The sequence below is a fragment of the Staurois parvus genome, unplaced genomic scaffold (genome assembly GCF_062004578.1).
Source record: "Staurois parvus isolate SC_StPar_1 unplaced genomic scaffold, SC_StPar_1.0 ptg000136l, whole genome shotgun sequence".
Classification (NCBI taxonomy): domain Eukaryota; kingdom Metazoa; phylum Chordata; class Amphibia; order Anura; family Ranidae; genus Staurois; species Staurois parvus.
This window is the reverse complement of record NW_028317932.1, coordinates 4108270-4130046: the sequence shown is the minus strand read 5'-3', so window position 1 is coordinate 4130046 and position 21777 is coordinate 4108270. Positions and strand designations below refer to the sequence as shown.

The 21777-nt window shown below is 40.3% G+C and overlaps 1 protein-coding gene across 1 annotated transcript in view; it reads left to right on the top strand.

Moving 5' to 3' along the window:
* The window catches only part of GORASP1 (golgi reassembly stacking protein 1), a 57832-nt gene that overhangs the window by 25643 nt on the left and 10412 nt on the right, over nt 1-21777 (top strand). The window contains exons 2-7 of the mRNA XM_089673136.1: nt 3226-3306; nt 9466-9669; nt 9756-9842; nt 10137-10267; nt 15151-15304; nt 20156-20291. Of these exons, the coding sequence (XP_089529262.1) occupies nt 3226-3306; nt 9466-9669; nt 9756-9842; nt 10137-10267; nt 15151-15304; nt 20156-20291 (793 nt within the window). The remainder of the gene's footprint in view (nt 1-3225; nt 3307-9465; nt 9670-9755; nt 9843-10136; nt 10268-15150; nt 15305-20155; nt 20292-21777) is intronic.

Sequence of the window (21777 nt, the reverse complement as noted above, 5' to 3'; positions counted from 1 at the left end):
TATATATATATATATATATATATATATATATATATATATATATATATTTTAACATTAAATATATACTTTTGGCATTTGGATGATGATGTGGTTCCAGAAGACAGAGGACTATAGTGTCCTGAGATGTTCTCACTGTTGACACAGGGGTAGGTCTGTTTATTGTAGAATGTCGGCGTAAACCGAAGCTTCTAATTTAGCCCTCACACTTTCACACCTACGTCTTCTGAGTGAGTCTCTGGACCTCATCCCTTTCTGTTTTTAAAGCTGAACTCTGTCCAGATATAAAACGCAAATATATGCAGTTCTGTAATCATTACTACGTCATTAAATGTATTTTTTTTTTCAATGCAAGCAGTGCAAGTACCTGAACTTAACCAGGTATCCACTAGGGATGCACAGAAATTTTGGTGGCCAAAATTACCCTCATCGGCCTTTGGCTGATGTGAAAATAGGCACTGATACAGGTGCCAAAAATAACCCCGCCCCTCATTGCTCGCTGCCGCCTGGTGGCTCTCAGCCTTACCTGAGAACCCATCCAACAATCCCGGGCATCAGTGAAGGAAAGATGGCCTCCATCCATCTCTATGCCCTTGGAGGACCGGAGTGACATCATTACGTCAGTTCCGGTACCGGCACCTTGTAAACAAGGTCTTTTTTTAAAGCACTAGATTAATGCTTTCTTTGATCTAATGTTTTACAGTGTAGAGGAGAAGTGGGATCTTATTGACCCCATATCTTTCGATAAAAATAGGACCTGTCACTGCTTATTTCTATCAAATGGGATGTTTGCATTCCTTGCGATAGGAATAAAAGTGATTTAAAAAAAAAAATTAAAAGGACAGTGTAAAAAAAAAAAAAAAGTAATACAATTTTTTAAAAAAGGTTTAAAGTGCCCCCATCCCCCTGCGCAGTGGTGAACGCATACGTAGGCCACTCCCACATATGTAAACGTTGTTCAAACCACATGTGAGGTATCACTGCAAATAATTCTAGCACTAGACCTTCTCTGTAACTTTTAAACTGGTAACCTGTAGAAATTTTTAAAGCATAAACCATGGAGATTTTTAAGTACTATAGTTTGGATCTATTCCACAAGCGTGTGCAATTGTAAAGCATGACATGTTCGGTATCTATTTGCTCGGCGTAACATCATCTTTCATATGTTACAAAAAATCTGGGGTATATAGTGTGTGTTTGTGTTGTTTTGTTTTTATTCAATAAAGTGTATTTTTTTTCCAAAAAATTTGCATTTGAAAAATATATAAATTTTTTTAAAACTGTCCATTTGGGTTTCGGTTTTTGGCCAAGTGCATCCTGAATTTTTTGTTTCGGCAGCAGAATTTTCATTTCAGTGCACCACTAATATCAACTTCTTGCAGTCCCTGTACCGCACAGCTCAGATGGGTTAAGGGGAGGAAGCACAAGAAACCAATCAATTGTTCTACTGGTGTGAGAAGCATGCTGATAGGAAGAGAGAACAAAGTGACAGTGATGAGCATATCAGTGTGCTGCTTCTCCTTTCATTGTCCAGTCACAGGCTGGAAAAAGACCTGTAAGCGTTTCCTGCAGTAGAGAAAATCAGGTCTCCATCCCTGCCACACTAAACTGTGCTGTGTGATGGGGCTGTATACATCTCAGAAATACAAATCCTTTGGCAAGTGAAATAAATTTTTATGTATATTTGTTAGGAAATCTGCTTAAGGCTACATTTAAAAGAACAATTAGCGCAGCCTGCCATTTCCACTGGCAAGAATCTGCACATTTCTGCAGCTGGAAGTCCGGAAGTGTACGAAGAGTTGTGGCTGTTCAGCCCATACAGTGTAATAGGGTGATGGCAGCAACAATTGTGACTGCTAGCGCCGCATCGATTACCTGCAGTGATCTTGGCTAGACGCTCACAGAGTGTGTCCAGCCACAGTCATCTGACTCAATTTCAGGTAATAGCTGGCTGTACCAATAGTAATAAATATCTGAGGCCTCCATCAGCCTGTCCTTGCATTGTATGAGATGAGGGCCTACACACACACACACACACTCTTGCCAATGGAATTTACAGGGTGTGCTAATCGCCCATGTCAATGTAGCCTTAGCGCATGTATGTATTTACTTAGTGATGTGTCATTGACCGTGTTGTCCATGTGTTTCCCATTGCAGATTGTTTTAGTAAGGATAAACCGGTAGATCTAGAATGCAGTGGTAGAAAATCTCCATACACCTGTTATTCCTGTAACTGCAAGTGTAGCCACACCTTGGCTGTCTGATCTTCCTGATTTTCACACATTGCAGGTTTCTACTCTCTTAGCTTTATAATTAGATCCTATCCTTTCATGTAAATTGAGAAAAGAACATTGCCTGACAGTAAGGGCAGCTCACCATACAAGTTAGGCTGGCCACACATTATACAATTTTCTTCTCCAACCAAAACCATATAATATGAGGTCAAACCTCAACACTTTCAATTTGAATGCAATCAAGCAGGCCCTTGCACTACATAGTAGAAGGTAAATCTAAAGGAAATTAAATAATAAAATTTTATAATGTATGGCCATCCTTAGGCAGGCCATATACTATTAAGCTGGCTATAAGTAGAATTTCTTTGAAACGTATTTGTTTTAAGAACGTTCGTTCGATTTCTCAATTGTTAGTTGGGGTCCAATTGACATTTTGTTTTCGACCATAGTGATGAGAACATTCGAAGGAGCAGGATGGAGAATTTTTCTCAAACAAATTTCTAACGGGATATATAGTTTTCATTATAGAAATTACATTCATTCTAAAATTGAATGGTAAAAGCAACAGAGTTTTGAAATACTTATGAAAAACATTCGTCAAGACATCAAATGTATTGAGAATTTTCTTACAAATATCTGTATGAGTGTTCGTACAAAAATCTACTAGTTTTATAGCCAGCTTTCATTTTTTTTCATTCAGTCAAATAGATTCCTCCATTCCCACAAATGAGGTGCATGGAAGAATACATTTTTGTTACTGTGCCCTGACTGCTTTGTCCTCTGGGCTAATCCCCACCAACTGCCTTGCCCCTGTGCAGTAAGTGTTCTTATTGGTCATTGATGCATTCTTAGAAGTCACTGGGTTGGGTTAGATATAAGGCCTTAGAAACAAAGCAAAATTAATTTTAAGGGAGTTACACGGTTTTTTTTTAATAAAGAAAATAATGAGCATCTTTTTTTAAATTTAATTTATAATGTATCTGTTTTGTTTTAGGTTCAGGAGAATTCTCCAGCACAGACAGCAGGACTTGAACCATTTTTTGATTTTATTATTGCAATTGGACATACACGGCTAGTAAGTGATTATAAATTACATAAGTAACTTATTTTATACACATGAATCTTGTTTTATGTTTTTATTTTAAAATGTATAGCACAGTGTAAATGGTTAGCACTTTTGTCTGGCAGCACAAGGGGCATCAGTTTGAATCCCAACCCTGGCACTACCTGCATGAACTTTGCATGGTCTCCCTGTGCGGGTTTCCTCCGGGTACTCCAGTTTCCTCCCATACTCCAAAGACTTGTTGGGAGGGTAATTGGCTCTTGTCTCTGTCCCTTGTATGTGTATGTATGAATGTGAGTTAGGGACCTTAGGTTTTAAACTCACGGCAGGGACTGATTTTAATGTATAATATATGGAAAGCGCTGCGTAAATCGACTGCGCTATGTAAGTACTTGTAATAAATATATAAGGCCTGTTGTAGAGACCCAGAGATCGTTAAAAAAAAACTGCTGAAAAAGAAAGTATATTCACTGCTTTACACTTAAGAAGACACTGTCCCCTTGTTCAGGCAGGGTAGAGTGACTGTGTCTCAGCAAAGAATATCCCCCAAACCTCTAATATTCACCTTGCCTGCCTGCACTCCCTACTACAATCAGTGGTGTTGATGACCAGGAGGAGTGGCAATGTCAATTCCTCAGTAATGTGACTATGCTGGGGCCTAGCAATTTGCTACTAGACTTGAGCAGTATCACAGAAAAGGAGGTCACATGCTTCTTTATACCCGAAACTGCCAGATCATACTGCCAGCTGCAACAGACAAAGGAGCAGTTGGGGAGCACTGGAGAGGTAAGCATGAGAAAATCGGGGTCATTTGCATGGATACTATCCCTTTAAGACCTGCACTTCTTTTTTAAAAATGTAAAATAATCAATAATTCAATGTAAAATAATCCATTAGTCATTTTGGAACCAGACAAAAACTACAATCTTTCCTATTCATAAAGAAAAGTTTCTGTTTTGAAATGCGTTGCCATGCTCTAGGTGCACGTGAGACTTTAAATTTTTTTTTTTATTTGTATTTCAATAGTTTTTATTAACTTTAAACATATAAAAAACAGGCATAATGGCACATAAAGAGTTTGAATTTTTAAATCCAATCCAACCACCAAGCACAAATGATTGTGTGCATGCTTTTCTCTTATGAAAGGCTGGTATTGATGGGCAGATTTATTGCCATGAATGGAAGAAGGAAACTTCTGTCTATTCTTAGTAGCCTTGTGACCTGCCGCTGTCTCTTGTGTGATTAACCGCATGGCCTAAAATCACCTGCATACTGCATCATATAAAACACAACAGCAGCACGCAAAGATGTGTGGATATATGAAATGGTAGTGGTATCCCAGACATGAATATACAAAACTGAGTCTGTGCTCCCTATAAGAATCAATATGAAGTACATACATAAATAAGATGTCCATATGTAAACAGGTTCTTATTGAGTGCACTGTGCACTCATTAAGAGCCACCCAAAGGGAACTGAATAAAACCTATCTGGGCCACTTTAATAAAAAAAACAAAAACAAAACAAAAAACCCATAGAACCATGTAACCAAGGTTTACTGTAAAACGTGATGTCTTCGTGGCCACTGCGGTTATGACAGAGGTCCCCACCTCAAAGCGCATTGTCCTGGAGACCTTTTGGACTCTTCTCCCCCTTCATGTAGCAGCTGGCGAGGATTGGCAGTGACATCCAGTTCTAGGTGGCGCCACTTCTGGTGAGGTCAGTTCTAGTCTGGGACTGGCGTTTTTCATACAGACACTAGCTCAGTGCTCTTCCTGCCTCCTTGCTTAACCCAGGTTGGTTTGTCCATCTCGTCACCCTTTCACGAGTGGCCACGAGTACCGAGTAATGTAGAGTTTACACGACTTAACATCACACCATAGTGCTACTGACCAGTGATGTGGGAGAGACTTCCATATAATAGTTTTTAAAAGAACTTTAGTTTTATGTTTTTCCTATTAAAGTGGACCATATGTTTTCTCCAATTACCTTTGGGTGGTTCTTATTGAGTGCACAGTGCCTGCCGTCACGCCTTTTTTGTATGGACATATTATTTATGTAAAGACATCATATTGTTTCTTGTAGGGAGCACATATTCATTTTTGTATATTCATGTCTGGGATACCAGTACCATTTGGTATATCTACACATCTCTGTACGGTGCTTTTTTATGTTTTATTTGTTTCCAATAGTGTTAGCCGCATAAGGATCGGATTTTTGTTCCCATGGCCTGAGTGGACAGCGCCCTGACACGCGGACTGCTGTTTTCATACTGCATCGTTTGTAGTTATCACCATCCTTCGTTTTTGTTGGGAATTGGATTGCTCAGAGATCTGCCAAGAAGTTGAGAAATGTGTGAGGGATAACAAGTGCTTTCGACATTTGGAGGTGTCCATTATTAATCCTTAATGTAGCCCTCAGGGCTTGTTCAGACCACAGGGCATGCAATAACACGCTTTATAACAAAGCACAGTAATATGCTTTGTATGTGCTTGGAGATGCATTGCCATTTGTTCTTACTTTCTCCCCAATGCACCTATATGGTGCACTGTATGCTCTTGACGTTGTACTGTTTCAAAAAAATAGCGCAGGAACCATTTTTTGCATTAAGTTGTATTAAGGACCCATTTGAGCTTCATTAATGCAACCTGTTTTGATGCAGAAAGTTTTGAGCATTATGGTGTGAACGTGCAGTAAAAGCATTGCATCAATTGGCAGAGTGAGGGCAAGATTGGGCTGTTTATGACCACGGAACGAAGACACTCGCCAGTCTTATCCTGGGGTCAAAGTAGTGACTGGCTATGGAATGCCTGCTGCATTCTACTTTCAGGAAGATCTTGAGGATATCAGCCTAAACTGTTAGAAATAATAAAGGACCTGCTCCGAGTCTTTGACTCCCCGCTGAGGTGCTCTCAGTCGGCACCAACACCACTCATTAGAGAGGTTTCCTCCCGGCACATTCCATAATGCCCCTATGCTTCATCTTCTTTCCAAACAGAATGGGAAAATGGATTTTTCATGTAAATCCTGTACTGTAGCCACACCAAAAGTTTCCATTATTTTTCTACTTTAACTGGAGGGTCAGCAGAAGAGCCATAAATATATTTTTATGCCATATTATGCCAGCTAGGTAATTGTTTAATGACACCGTAAGCTGCTCAGGTTCTCAGGTCTTTGTAATCCTCCCAATAGAGTAATTGCCAGGCATACTATGCCAGCTTACTGCGCTGATAAATTGGTTGACATTCTGGCAGCTGCTGCTGGAACCTGTTAACAATTACAGTGAATGGTTTGCTCATTTTACTGTAGATATTATGAAAGAAGTGCAGACAAAAACCAAAAAAGCAGCCATAATAAAGGAAAAATGAATTTACTTGTCTACACACGATATCCTGTTTCTGTTGATTCCAGCTAACATGGTAGCCATTACACTCAATGTAGTTTGAAGCACTGAATAAGTCTCCCATCTACCTCCTTTAAATACTGTTGTAGCACATAGTAAGAAATAGAAAATCCATATCATTTGGGATTAAAAACACGGAGGCCTTCCTTTGTTAACCTACTTTTAAGCTAAAAAATGCTAGATGCTCGGCTGTCACGATGATCCCCTTATTTCAGTCATTTGAATCATGTATGCATGCCGCTGCAAGCCTTTGTTACTGGGGAAGTGGTGTAACATGAAAGTACCTGTGAAGGGAGTAAAACGTACAAAACATTACAAAAAATGCCTCAAAACCCATTGTAATGCATTGTTATTTTTCGGCGTTAACAAGTTTTGATGTGTTGGGAATTGTCATTTCTTGCAGTATATATTAAATATATCCTATAATGATCAGAGGATTTGAAATATAGGCAGCTGAATGAATGCATTTTAACTATTGCTTTAACTTTTGCTTGGCCCTCTGCATTGCATTGGCTTTCATATAGATGGTTGCACCAATGACTAATAGGAAGGACTGGACATGGCCAAGTTTGACTTTTACTGGTATAATCAAGATTTGTATACTAAGCAGCCTACCTCTCTGTATTACTGATTTTCCTGACACCTTCTCAGTGAAGGTGACCCCCTGGCCATGCATGTTGTCATCAGTCTTTGATCACCCAGTTCTCTGTGCAGAGCCGGCGAGGAACAGATCCACCTAGATGAGGTGTGTTATACAGCCCATATTTCTCTTTTAAATCTGAAGTGTAGCTTTGGTTACACTTTACATAGTTCGTTTGGGCCAAGCTGACCCAAACAAACTATGTCCCTGATTAGTAGCTGAGGACGCTGTATGTAGCTGAGGCTACATACGTCACTGTATTCTGGTGTGAGCCAAGACCTTTCTGTCTCAGACTTGGAACACAATACAGTCTGTCAAAGTTGATCGAGAGAGTGAAGTTCCACTTTAAAGCTGAACTCCAACTTTGGTACACTTTACATCGTTTGTTTGGGCCAAGCTGGCCCAAACAAACTATGTCCCTCACTAACGTGAGCCTACTGGATGTGCTGTATAAACTGTATGTAGCTGAGGCTACATGCAGCACTGTGTTCCAGGTGCAAGCCGAGACCTTTCCATCTCAGACCCAGAACACAAGTGGCACTCAGCCAGTGATAGAAAACAATGTATTCTAGTAATGCTTCCTTTGATTGGCTAAATCAGAGGTTGTGACATCATCAGCCCTACTCTTTGACTCAGCCTGTCGGAGGAAGCTTTGTAGTCATTGCTAGAATACATCGCTTTCTATGATTGGCTGAGTGCCGCTTGTGTTCTAGGTCTGAGACGGAAAGGTCTCTGCTTGCACCCGGAACACAGTGCTACATGTAGCCTCAGTTATATACAGTTTATACTGCACATCCAGCAGCCCCACATGTTAGTGAGGGACATTGTTTGTGCCAGCTTGGCCCAAACAAACTATGTAAAGTGTACCAAAGTTGGAATTCAGCTTTAAAGTGGAACTTCACTCTCTCGATCAACTTTGACTATATTTTATTCCTTATGCTTCTAGCATAAGTGAATAGAGAATGTTTATTATATTTACTTGTTTTAAACTTTATTTAATTTTTTTTACATTTCTTCAGTTACTTCCTGGGTTCCATTCCAAGGCAAATTATGTCATACATTCCAGGAGTCTTCAGGAGGGGAGGAGGGGCTTTCTCAGCTAAGCACACCCTTCTGCCTGCAGGCCTAAGGGCAGATGGATTCCAGGAAGTAAATGCTACATGAATAGTCTGCCCTTACTCAATATGGCCTTGGCCAGAAATGCTAGGGGACTGTTTTTCAAAGTCATTTCAAAATAAAGCGTGGAGACATAGATGGGCGAGTTTGCTTTGAATGTTAAAAATGAAATAGCATTTTTAATTTGCAGTGCTAAAATGCAGTGTAGTTCTGCTTTAATAGCCTTTTTCATGTATGTATCCATTCTGATTTCTGTTTGGGTCCATTCACACGGGCTATTAGCACACCCTTCAGATTCCAGCGGATTCCTGCATCTAGGTCATGGGGGTCAAACCAGCGGCCCTCCAGCTGTTGCCAAACTACAAGTCCCATGAGGCATTGCAAGATTGACAGTTACAAGCATGACTCCCAAAGGCAGAGGCATGATGGGACTTGTAGTTTTACAACAGCTGGAGGGCCACCAGTTTGACACCCCTGATCTAGATTGACAGATGTGTGTAAAGATGCAGCCGCTCAGCCCAAATAATGCAATAACAGGCTGATGGCGACCGCAGCTAACTGTGACTGTTCACACAGTCAGCTATTTACTTGCAGTGATCGTGGCTGGACACAGACTGCTCAAGCCACGACCATCTGTCCCTAACCACAAATAATCGCTGGCTGTGTTGACAGTCACAGTTAGCTGCAGTCGCCATCAGCCTGCTCTTCCATTGTTTGGGTTGATCGGCTGCAGCTCTTCACACACACCTGTTATTCCGCATGTGGGGATCAGCAGATTCTTGCTGCTGGAATTTGTGCTGATCTTCCATGTGAATGGACCATTATATAGCAATAGAAGAAGATTAATCTGAAAGAATGTTGGGCTTGATAGTACACCAGACTTTTCTGTAGATAGCACTTACTTGATAACACGCTAAGTGCGATTGGGCCCTACATTTATTTTTGTAGTTGTGGAGTGTTTTGTTCCATTAGTTTATCAGCTGTACTGTATGTGATGCTTTTATCTCTTCAGAATAAAGAAAACAGCATGTTCAAAGATCTCCTGAAAGCCAACATGGAGAAGCCTGTGAAGCTGGAAGTTTACAACACGAAGACGATGAAAGTGCGAGAACTGGAAGTCACCCCCAGTAACATGTGGGGTGGGCAGGGACTTCTAGGTGCCAGCGTCCGATTCTGCAGCTTCCAGGGTGCCAATGAGCATGTGTGGCACGTTCTGGTAAGTGAAGCTCCAGTACCAGTGCACAAGGAGGGATGATCTGCGGATCTGAAATATTTCCTACATTCATATTCTTCTGTTTTTAGGACGTGGAGCCAAATTCCCCAGCAGCTCTGGCCGGGCTGCAGCCTCATACGGATTACATTGTGGGGTCTGATCAGATTTTGCAAGAGGTATGAGCAGCTCTGTTTATAAACATGATGTAGGATCAGTAGAACCCGCTTCAAATAGTTATAGTAGGAGAGGCTGTAGATTTATTACAGTCAGGAGAGAAGAAGCGTGTCGTGTTATGCCAACATACCTCCCCTGCCTAACTGAGTTAAAAGGTCTTCTGTCCCTCCTATTAGGAGCCTGTTTTTCAGTCTAGCTCTCAGGATGGGCTAAAGAACAAAGCACAATTAGATATATATTTGTTTGTTTCTAATGTGTAACACAGTATGTTGTATGCCTTGCTTGTATTGTTACAGTCAGAAGATTTCTACTCCTTGATAGAATCTCATGAAGGGAAACCACTGAAGCTGCTGGTCTACAACACTGAGACCGACTCCTGCCGAGAGGTGTTCGTAACCCCCAATGGGGCATGGGGAGGTGAAGGAAGGTATACTGAGCTATAATTTATTCATATAAGTCTTGCACTGAAACAAGATGGAAAGGTAGACAAGTGTGTACAACATAAAAAGGATTTTCACTCTTGAATACCTTGATACTCACCTCCCTTTTCTTATGTTTCTCAAGTATTGAGAGGCACAGGCATGTTAAAGTATATTTAAACCGTAGAACAATAATATATAATGCAGATTTCCAGTCCTTGAATGTGGTGGCTTATTAGTTTACATTTTTCAGGCCACGAACATATTTGGCAAGTACAGAAAATACCTGTTGATCTCACTAGAAATGTAGTGTCCTAGTCCCATTCTGAAGGCAATAATGTTCTCTTCTTTCTGTAAACTAATCCCCCTTACCCCTGCCCTGTGAAATGGAAAAGGAAAGAGGATGACATGCTTGAAGTCCAACCTAGGTGACACCAGCGACTCCCTCCATAGGAGTGTGTGAACATAACCAGCCAGGTACAGGAAGCATGTTATTGGAAGGATCATCAGGTTTAGAAAAATTACATGAAGAATCAAAAGTCATGCAGCCACCTCATCAAATGACTGCTGGGCTGTAATAATTAAAATATTTGTTTGTTTTGTTTGGGTGGGGGGAGGTTTAAATACACTTTAACCATCTCCCGCCCGCCATATAGTAATATGACGGACGCAAGGTGGTTCTCTCGTTCTGGGAGGACGTCATATGACTTCCTCCCATTCTCACTGCGCATGCGCGGCTCATGGGGCGCACAGCGATCGGCGGTGCGCTGTGTCCCTCGGACACAGCGGATCACCGATCACGGAAAAAGCCGAAGATGTCGGCTCGGTAATGTGATCAGCTGTGTCCAATCACAGCTGGTCACATGTAAACCGGGAAATGCCGGTTATCGGCATTTCTCTCCTCTCAAGCTGTCACGCTGACAGCTTGTGAGGAGAGAAGAGCCGGTAATCTGCTTTCCGCGGAGGGGACATGTACACTGATCATCAGTGTGCCCTGATGATCAGTGTAGCCCCAGCAGTGCCACCTGTCAGTGTCCATCAGTGCCACATATCAGTGCCCATCTGAGCTGCCTTTCAGTGCCACCTATCAGTGCTGCCAATCAGTGCCACCTATCAGTGCTGCCAATCAGTGCCAGTCAGTGCCGCCTAACAGTGCCAGTCAGTGCCACCTATCAGTGCCATGTATCAGTGCTGCTTTTCAGTGCCCATCAGTAATGCCTGTCAATGCCCATCAGTGCCACCTACCAGTGCCTCCTCATCAGTGCCCATCCGTGCCATTTAGCAGTGTCCATCAGTGCAGCCTATCAGTGCCCATCACTGCAGCCTCATTAGCGCACATCAGTGAAGGAGAAAAATCACTTATTTACAAAATTTTATAACAAAAACTAAGAAAAAACTTTTTTTTTTCCTAAATTTTCAATGGTTTTTGCTTTAAGAACCAATAAAAAGCGCAGAGGTGATTAAATAGCACCAAAATAAAGCTCTATCTGTCACAAAAAAATGATAAACATTTAATATGGGTACAGTGTTGCATGACCGCGCAATTGTCACTCAAAGTGCGATAGTGGTGAAAGCTGGAAATTGGCCTGGGCAGGAAGGGGGTATAAGTGCCCTGTAGGCTAGTGGTTAAATTTTATTTCTACCGTTAGTTAAACTTGAGAACCCCTTACTATATGTTTGTTTCGTGTTGCCATTAACACAGCATACCAAAAATAAATGTTAAATATTTCCTGCATTTCTAGTTGCTTTTTAGGTACATTAACATACATTGCAGAACATAAACTGTGAGATTGTTATTGCAGACCGTGTTCAAATCAAGTTTAAAACTGATAATGCGATCTGCCAACACAGTACAGACAGTATTAATTATGTTCGCTCCACAGCCCACTCCTTAACATTACATGGCAAGAGAACGGTAGGTAGGATTTTAAGCAAGAAAAAAGCACTTGGAAAGGTCGAGTATATAGCTGCTCGTTCCCAGCATAAATGCAAACAGGAATGACCCCCTATGGGACTTTAATGCAGCAGACATACTATCACACATATACTCCTTAAAGCTCTGATGACTATTCCAGGGATATATTCCCTTTGTAAGATTACAACATTCTCAAGAATAACCCCGACGCGTTTTGATCATTTCACTTTAAGATCATCTTCAGGGAGCATAAGAGCAAGAGGGATCTCTGAATAAACATATTCGAGATTAGTAATGATTTATGTATGAGAACACCAATGACAATTATACAATCTCCATTTTCATACTTACAAAAAAGTTAAACATTTAGTGTTGATCAGAGCAGTCATAAAAATACTAGTATTCAAAATGGGAATGCATGGTGCAACATTCAATGGTGTGAGCTATCAAGGGTGCAAGAGTGGTCAAATACCCATTTCGATCAACATTAAATGTTTAACTTTTTTGTAAGTATGAAAATAGAGATTGTATAATTATTGGTTTTCTCATACATAAATCATTACTAATCTCGAATATGTTTATTCAGAGATCCATCTTCTCTTATATTCCCTGAAGAAGATCGTAAAGTGAAATGATCGAAACGCGTCGGGGTTATTTTTGAGAATGTTGTATTGTTGTAATCTTACAAACGGAATATATCCCTGGAATATTCATCAGAGCCAGTGTGTTTTTTATATGTAATGTATATTTTACCAATGTTTTTGTACATTAAAGTACGAGTAAAAAAAGTTCTTTATGAGTATATGTGTGACGGTATGTCCGCTGCATTAACGTTTCATAGGGGGTCATTCCTGTTAGCACTTAGGATGATAAGCACTTGAAGGAAAATGCGGTCACTTTACTTTCATTTCTATGAGTTTAGCAACAGACGCACCTTGTCCCTCCACACTAGCATTTTGATCTTGGATAATTGTTTTAACTGTAGAACGTATATGGTGTAGAAGAGAGAAACTTTAATGCTGCAGATAACAATAAAAATAGGTTCCTGGTAATTCATCTCTTCCTCACAGGGACTTGGTATCCGCTGGAATTCCCCTTTGAGGAGCCTATACATCCAAGATGATTATCACACATCTTGTATCAGCAGGATAGCATTGTATTATGCTGTTTGTATTTTACCTTCTACAGTCAGGTCCATAAATATTGGGACATCGACACAATTCTAACATTTTTGGCTCTATACACCACCACAATGGATTTGAAATGAAACGAACAAGATGTGCTTTAACTGCAGACTGTCAGCTTTAATTTGAGGGTATTTACATCCAAATCAGGTGAACGGTGTAGGAATTACAACAGTTTGCATATGTGCCTCCCACTTGTTAAGGGACAAAAGTAATGGTACAATTGGCTTCTCAGCTGTTCCATGGCCAGGTGTGTGTTATTCCCTCATTATCCCAATTACAATGAGCAGATAAAAGGTCCAGAGTTCATTTCAAGTGTGCTATTTGCATTTGGAATCTGTTGCTGTCAACTCTCAAGATGAGATCCAAAGAGCTGTCACTATCAGTGAAGCAAGCCATCATTAGGCTGAAAAAACAAAACAAACCCGTCAGAGATAGCAAAAATATTAGGCGTGGCCAAAACAACTGTTTGGAACATTTTTAAAAGGAAGGAATGCATCGGTGAGCTCAGCAACACCAAAAGACCCGGAAGACCACAGAAAACAACTGTGGTGGATGACCAAAGAATTCTTTCCCTGGTGAAGAAAACACCCTTCACAACAGTTGGCCAGATCAAGAACACTCTCCAGGAGGTAGGTGTATGTGTGTCAAAGTCAACAATCAAGAGAAGACTTCACCAGAGTGAATACAGAGGGTTCACCACAAGATGTAAACCATTGGTGAGCCTCAAACACAGGAAGGCCAGATTAGAGTTTGCCAAACGACATCTAAAAAAGCCTTCACAGTTCTGGAACAACATCCTATGGACAGATGAGACCAAGATCAACTTGTACCAGAGTGATGGGAAGAGAAGAGTATGGAGAAGGAAAGGAACTGCTCATGATCCTAAGCATACCACCTCATCAGTGAAGCATGGTGGTGGTAGTGTCATGGCGTGGGCATGTATGGCTTCCAATGGAACTGCTTCTCTTGTATTTATTGATGATGTGACTGCTGACAAAAGCAGCAGGATGAATTCTGAAGTGTTTCGGGCAATATTATCTGCTCATATTCAGCCAAAAGCTTCAGAACTCATTGGACGTCGCTTCACAGTGCAGATGGACAATGACCCAAAGCATACTGCAAAAGCAACCAAAGAGTTTTTTGAGGGAAAGAAGTGGAATGTTATGCAATGGCCAAGTCAATCACCTGACCTGAATCCGATTGAGCATGCATTTCACTTGCTGAAGACAAAACTGACGGGAAAATGCCCCAAGAACAAGCAGGAACTGAAGACAGTTGAAGTAGAGGCCTGGCAGAGCATCACCAGGGATGAAACCCAGCGTCTGGTGATGTCTATGTGTTCCAAACTTCAGACTGTAATTGACTGCAAAGGATTTGCAACTAAGTATTAAAAAGTGAAAGTTTGATTTATGATTATTATTCTGTCCCATTACTTTTGGTCCCTTAACAAGCGGGAGGCACATATGCAAACTGTTGTAATTCCTACACCGTTCACCTGATTTGGATGTAAATACCCTCAAATTAAAGCTGACAGTCTGCAGTTAAAGCACATCTTGTTCATTTCATTTCAAATCCATTGTGGTGGTGTATAGAGCCAAAAATGTTAGAATTGTGTTGATGTCCCAATATTTATGGACCTGACTGTATTTTAGAAGTAAAAGTGACAGATATGATGGTGTTACCTCTGTGTGTGGCCAACCTTAAACATATTAAATGTATTCTGTGGAGTTTTTGCTTGTTACAATCATTGAGAGTTTTCAGAATGAATCTTCTGTTTCTGTTGTTGCAGTTTGGGGTGTGGCATTGGTTACGGTTATTTACATCGGATTCCCACACACTCGGTGAGGCCGGAGCAAAAGTATGAAATAAAACCACCCTCACCGTTACCACCAGAGCAAGAGCCTGTTCTGCCTGCTGTGCCACCAATAAACGGATATAGCGAGGTATGATGCTGCATTCATTGGCTGTCATCAGAGAATGTCCTTTTCATCTAATATTTTACTATAAGATTGTGCAGTTACTTTCTACTTTGTTACTTTTATCATCTGCTCTTTTCTCTCTCATTTATGTCAGCATGTTAAGATTTCTAGATTTTGTAGCACATGAATGTAGTTTGGTATAACCAAGCCAATTAAATGCAAATTGTTAGGCAGATTTGAACATCCTGAAACGGACTAAAGGTGGGAATACATGATTAGAAAATCAACCGATCGGTCACCCGACGACCGAGAGGCGTTCGTTCGTTGGTCGAAATCGTGGCCCACAGTAACCAATCTAAAAAAAATGTTCGTTGGGCAATACGTAATGTTGACGTCTTCCGTACAAGTGGAAGTGATGCAGTGTGCATGTGACCTTGTAGCCACCCCTTCTGGCCAGAACGAGCGATATACACAATAATTAGCAGCAATGAGTATTATTATTATACAGGATTTATTTAGCGCCAACAGTTTGCTCAGCGCTTTACAATATAACGGGAGACAATACAGCAACAATACAGTTCAATACAAGAGGGTCAGGAGGGCCTGATCCTTGGAGCTTACAATCTAAGAGTATAATATAGTTTTTTTTATGACCTATATACATAAATAGTGGTACATAAAATATAATATGCAGAATTCTGCTTTCATTATCTCATTAGGCCAATCTACTTTTAACATTTGGATTTTTCGATCGTGTTTCCGAAGATTTCTTGGACATAAACATCCGGGTCATCTTCTGTTTCCACTCATGCGTGATAGCGCTTGATAGATTTTTTTCGTACGACCGTCATACCACTGCATAGAAAATTGGTCGTTCGTATGCGAAACGACAACATTTTTCACTGTTGTTCAACCGGATTTTTTCGTTCCCAATATCATTATCGGTTAAAACATCCTGCTCATCAACAAAGAGAAAATCGCTCGATCAGTGGTTTTGCTAAATTTTTCGTACGATTTTCTTATCGTGTGTACGGAGCACTATAACCTGTGATTCCATGCACGAGATTTTATTCATTTTCCAGTTCTGTCTTTTGAACATGAATCCAGTTTTTAATACATTTGTACTGCATCTATTGGTTTCCCAAATCAGGAAGAGAGATGGGCTGAATTCACTGGCCCACTTAACACCACCCTTATGAGCACTGCTTTTTACCAGTGTGCTTGGATAGGACCCAGATTTAACATATTACAGCTTTCCAGTCTTTACATCTCTTCAGGGAAGCCTATCCTGCCCTCTGCTAATTCTGGAATCCTCTACTCTTCCAACCACTCCATCCCCCACAGTTACTACCTACTGTACCATTCACCCCTCCCTCCTAGATTGTAAGCTCCAAGGAGCAGGGCCCTCCTATCCCTCTTGTATTGAACTGTATTGTTACTGTATTGTCTCCCATTATATTGTAAAGCGCTGAGCAAACCGTTGGCGCTATATAAATCCTGTATAATAATAATAATAATACATGTAGTGGCTGCATTGCTTTCCTTTTTTTTCAGGCACTTTTTTTTTTTTTTTTTAACCTGGTTATCTTGTAGATAACACACTTCTGTGAATAAAATCCTATAATGTTGCGCTCCCAAAACACTCCAATTTATATATGGAATCACTTTATCTATGTCCTAAGAACCATATGCAGAAAAAATAAAAAATATATATATAGTAGATCAAATGACATGAAAAATATACTGAATTGATATTAAAAGAAACCTCCGTGATTATACTAAAATAATACCTGTGATTAAAGAATGAATATAACTTCACTTATAAAAAATTATTCAAATGATCAATGTGCATAAATAAATTAATAAATGCATATGTGAAAACAGTGTCCCATATAATAAAAGTGACTTTGTGCTGTTAATTAATCTTCAATCCATATTGCATGTGAATCCGTGACTGATTGTGAATCCTCCCATTAGTGCAGATGTACGCTCACCTCCTTCTCTGCCTATAATTAGGCTATATGCGCTTTTGGTTCTCCTCCTATGGAACCTACTTGACTAGGACTCCCTCCTTTGGAACAATGGATATCCGCCGCTATTAGCATATGCTCTGGGATTGATCCCGTCTCCAGAGGATACAACTCCTCTATACTCTCATCTCCATACGGCTCTCCACATAGGAAAAAGATCTCAACATGGTGTTTTATCCTTTATAAAGATTGGCTTTATTGACTCCAAGTATAACACTCACATGTGTTGTATTCAAAATCCGTATCACAGTATGAACCGAGTCCTCCGCTGACTGTCAGAGGCATGCACCCGTGGTCCGGCAAACAAACTTGTTTACATGGTTTTCACGCATGCAATACCTCTTGTCTTGTCTCAGCAGAGTCCATCGCTGAAAAGCCGCCAGCCTGTTCCAATCTATTGTCCTATAATCTATTGGAACAGGCTGGCGGCTTTTCAGCGATGGACTCTGCTGAGACAAGACAAGAGGTATTGCACGCGTGAAAACCATGTAAACAAGTTCGTTTGCCGGACCACGGGTGCATGCCTCTGACAGTCAGCGGAGGACTCGGTTCATACTGTGATACGGATTTTGAATACAACACATGTGAGTGTTATACTTGGAGTCAATAAAGCCAATCTTTATAAAGGATAAAACACCATGTTGAGATCTTTTTCCTATGTGGAGAGCCGTATGGAGATGAGAGTATAGAGGAGTTGTATCCTCTGGAGAAGGGATCAATCCCAGAGCATATGCTAATAGCGGCGGATATCCATTGTTCCAAAGGAGGGAGTCCTAGTCAAGTAGGTTCCATAGGAGGAGAACCAAAAGCGCTTATAGCCTAATTATAGGCAGAGAAGGAGGTGAGCGTACATCTGCACTAATGGGAGGATTCACAATCAGTCACGGATTCACATGCAATATGGATTGAAGATTAATTAACAGCACAAAGTCACTTTTATTATATGGGACACTGTTTTCACATATGCATTTATTAATTTATTTATGCACATTGATCATTTGAATAATTTTTTATAAGTGAAGTTATATTCATTCTTTAATCACAGGTATTAGTATAATCACGGAGGTTTCTTTTAATATCAATTCAGTATATTTTTCATGTCATTTGATCTACTATATATATATTTTTTATTTTTTCTGCATATGGTTCTTAGGACATAGATAAAGTGATTCCATATATAAATTGGAGTGTTTTGGGAGCGCAACATTATAGGATTTTATTCACATTTTTTTTCACATTGGTAGTTATGTGTTAGATGTTTGCGATCCGACTATATAGAGGACATATATTTTATGTTGTATATTAGGGAGACCTTTTTTTGTTTTCTGGCTCGCAAGACACTTTAAATAGATAACACACTTCTGTCCCTGGGTGTCTGCTCTCTATTCTGCACTGTGTCTATGCAAGGGGCCACAGTTTCCAACCAGGCTGGACTACAAACATGTCTGCCTTTGTTCATCTGCAGTACATTAAGCCTAGTACACACGGTCAGATAGTCGTACAAAAAATACCACGTTTGAAGGGATCGTACAGTAATCTGATCATTAGTACACAGCTTTCATCCGAAATTTATGCAAAGTGACAAGCACAAAAATGTTTCTCGTACAATACCAAATCGTACAATTTTTGTTTAATCCGTAAACGAGTTTTTGTCCAAAAATACATTACAATACATGAATTCCGAATTTTTATTCTGTCCTATGAGAATTTTCGTAACTTTAGGAATCATTTCATTATCGCTATGAGACTGGCATGCAAAAAAAAAAACGGACGATCATTTGTCCGATATTCTCATCGTGTGTGAGTGTGGGGCTTTAGAGTTGACAGGATTAGTAGTTTACAGAAAGAAGATAAGATCATTGTGCCTTCCTGTGAGCTTAAAGTGTTACTAAACCCACATCAGTAAAATCAGTATGTATATGCAGTAAAGCATGCTTGTAATACTCACTATGGAACCTAAGGGGTTAATTCTCTTCATTGCGTAAAAAGGATGTTTGATCCTGACTTCTCTGATCCTCCCCTTCTTCTGTCCCCAATCCATCTGCTGATCGAACAGAGCCTTGAGGGCAAGCTGCATATGCTCAGTTTGGTGTGTATTGTTAGAAAGTTTTGTTTTTTTTTTCTTGGGAGAATGCAAGTGATCAGTACAGGCCCAATCAGCACTGTTTAGACAGAGGTCAGGGGTTATGCAGCCTCATAGGACTGTCAGGGGAAAATGAAAATCCAAAATACATGCTTTAACCAGTGCTCTGCTGGACACTGATAGAAGTCACAAGACTGCTATATACTGCTGATGAGAAAAGGTATTTAGAAGTTTTATTTACTAAAATAATTGCATTTCCATGTTGTGTGTACTGTGGGAGACCCGATATAGTGAATGCAGAGTCCTGGGTTTAGTAACACTTTAATTTCAGTTAATCTAAAAGGAAGCTACAAGGTCACTGCATTTCTCACAAGATCTTCAGGTATTTTTGTACATGCTAAAAATGTTCTTAGTCTGACAAAAAAAAAAACAAATGCAGCCACATCTGTGGACTAATATGCCACAATTTTGTTTTTTGGTTTATTTATCCTTTAATGCAAGATTCTTTACCTTGTTTCTGGATGTATTTCCTCCTTTAGCTTTCTGTAGATTTCCCAGAGTTATAAAGCGCTTCCTAGGAGATCCGTTTTCTACCACCTTCCTTTCCTTCCTACCTTATCAGATCAGTGCTTAACAGCTTCTCCTTCCTTCCAATTATAAGCACGTGTCCTGAGTTCATGGAACTACAAAGCTGAATTTGGCTTTTAAAAAACTGTTCCTGTTAATGGATGAGACTGTAACGTGTCGTATCTTTGATTTTAGGCTCCTTTGCTGGCACCAGAACCAAACACTGATATGGCTGATGAAGCTCTCACACTGGCTGAAATGCAAACACACCAGGATACTGGGGAGCATACTCTGGTCCTGCCGCCACCAATACAGAGAGTGGTAAATCCAGGTATTACAGCGTGACAACAATCCTTATCCTCTCTTTATGTATCCTATGGGGTTTTTTTAAATTTCATACACTATCCTCAGAGTATAGTTGCACTTTCACTACAAATTATTGTACAGCCATAGAAAAATGTTCATGTGATGGATTACCTTTTCTGAGAACTCCTGTTTCCAGCGTAACAGACTGCAGACTCTTTGACACTGAGTGCACCTTATTGTCCTCTGTAAAAAGTGCTTATGGGACAAGGATTCCTTTCAGCTATATTTAGACCAGGTCTCCTGTCTTCAAACAATGCCCACTAGTATTGGTTGGGAGCAGCTTGTTTGCAGCAAAATGCTGCAGGTTTATACTTTAAATCGGAGTTCTGCTCACCCTGTCAAAAACTGTAGCTGCTGACTTTTAAAAAACAGCCACTTACCTGTCGCTTGGCCCCACGGTGTGTCCCCTGCAGCCCGTTTCACTGGCCGTCCTGTATTCCAGGAGGCTGGAATCTTCAGTGTGGGCACCCAGCTGTGACAGCTTGCGGTTTCACAGCTGGGTACCCACTGCACATGTACGAGTAGCGCTGCGCTTCATGAATGGTCCTGTAGTCTTCTGGGACCTGTCACGTGTCCCACAAGACTACAGGGAGGGAGGACACCTAGGCGATCGGACCGGAAGTGGGAGTGGGTACCTGTCAAATTCAGGTACCCGCTCCCCCCCGTCCCCCTAAGGTGCCAATCCTTAATGGGGAGCGGTGGAGCAGTCTTTAAAGTGGAACTTCCCCTTTTGGGTGGAGCTCCGCTTTAAAGACGAACTCCAGGGAAGAACTTTTGCAGATAGTTGTCAGGAGGTGAATGCTCCAACATGAGACTTGTGGCTCGCAGAACGCTAATTCTATCTGCACATATCATTGTAAAAAAATCTTCATAACTACAAACCATAATCAAGGGCATAAATAATTTACATATGTGCTGCAAACCCTAAAATAAAACCTGAAACATCAGACCATATCCTTATGCCCAATTTATAATGGTTAACCACTTCAAGTCTGGACATGTTTACCCCATTCCTGTCCAGGCCAGTTATCAGATTTCAGCGCTATCACACTTTGAATGACAATTGTGCGGTCATGCAACACTGTACCACGCGAATGTTTTAGCATTTTTTTGAGACAGATAAAACTTTATTTTGGTGGTATTTATTCACCACTGGGATTTTTATTTTTTCTGCTATATAAATTAAAATGTCCAACAATTTTGAAAAAAAGTGTTTTTATTAGAAAAGTTTGCAAATAAATAATTTTTCTTCATAAATCTTGGCCAAAATGTATGGTTATCTTTTTAGTAAAAAAAATAACCCAAATTAGTTTATAACCAAAAATTATAATTTTTCTAAATTATTTTTTCCATTTGTATTTTTTTTTTATATTATTATTTATGTTTTTGTTTTTTTTTTAACATACTGTCACCCTAGCAGTACAGCGTCACCATAATAACACTGTACTACT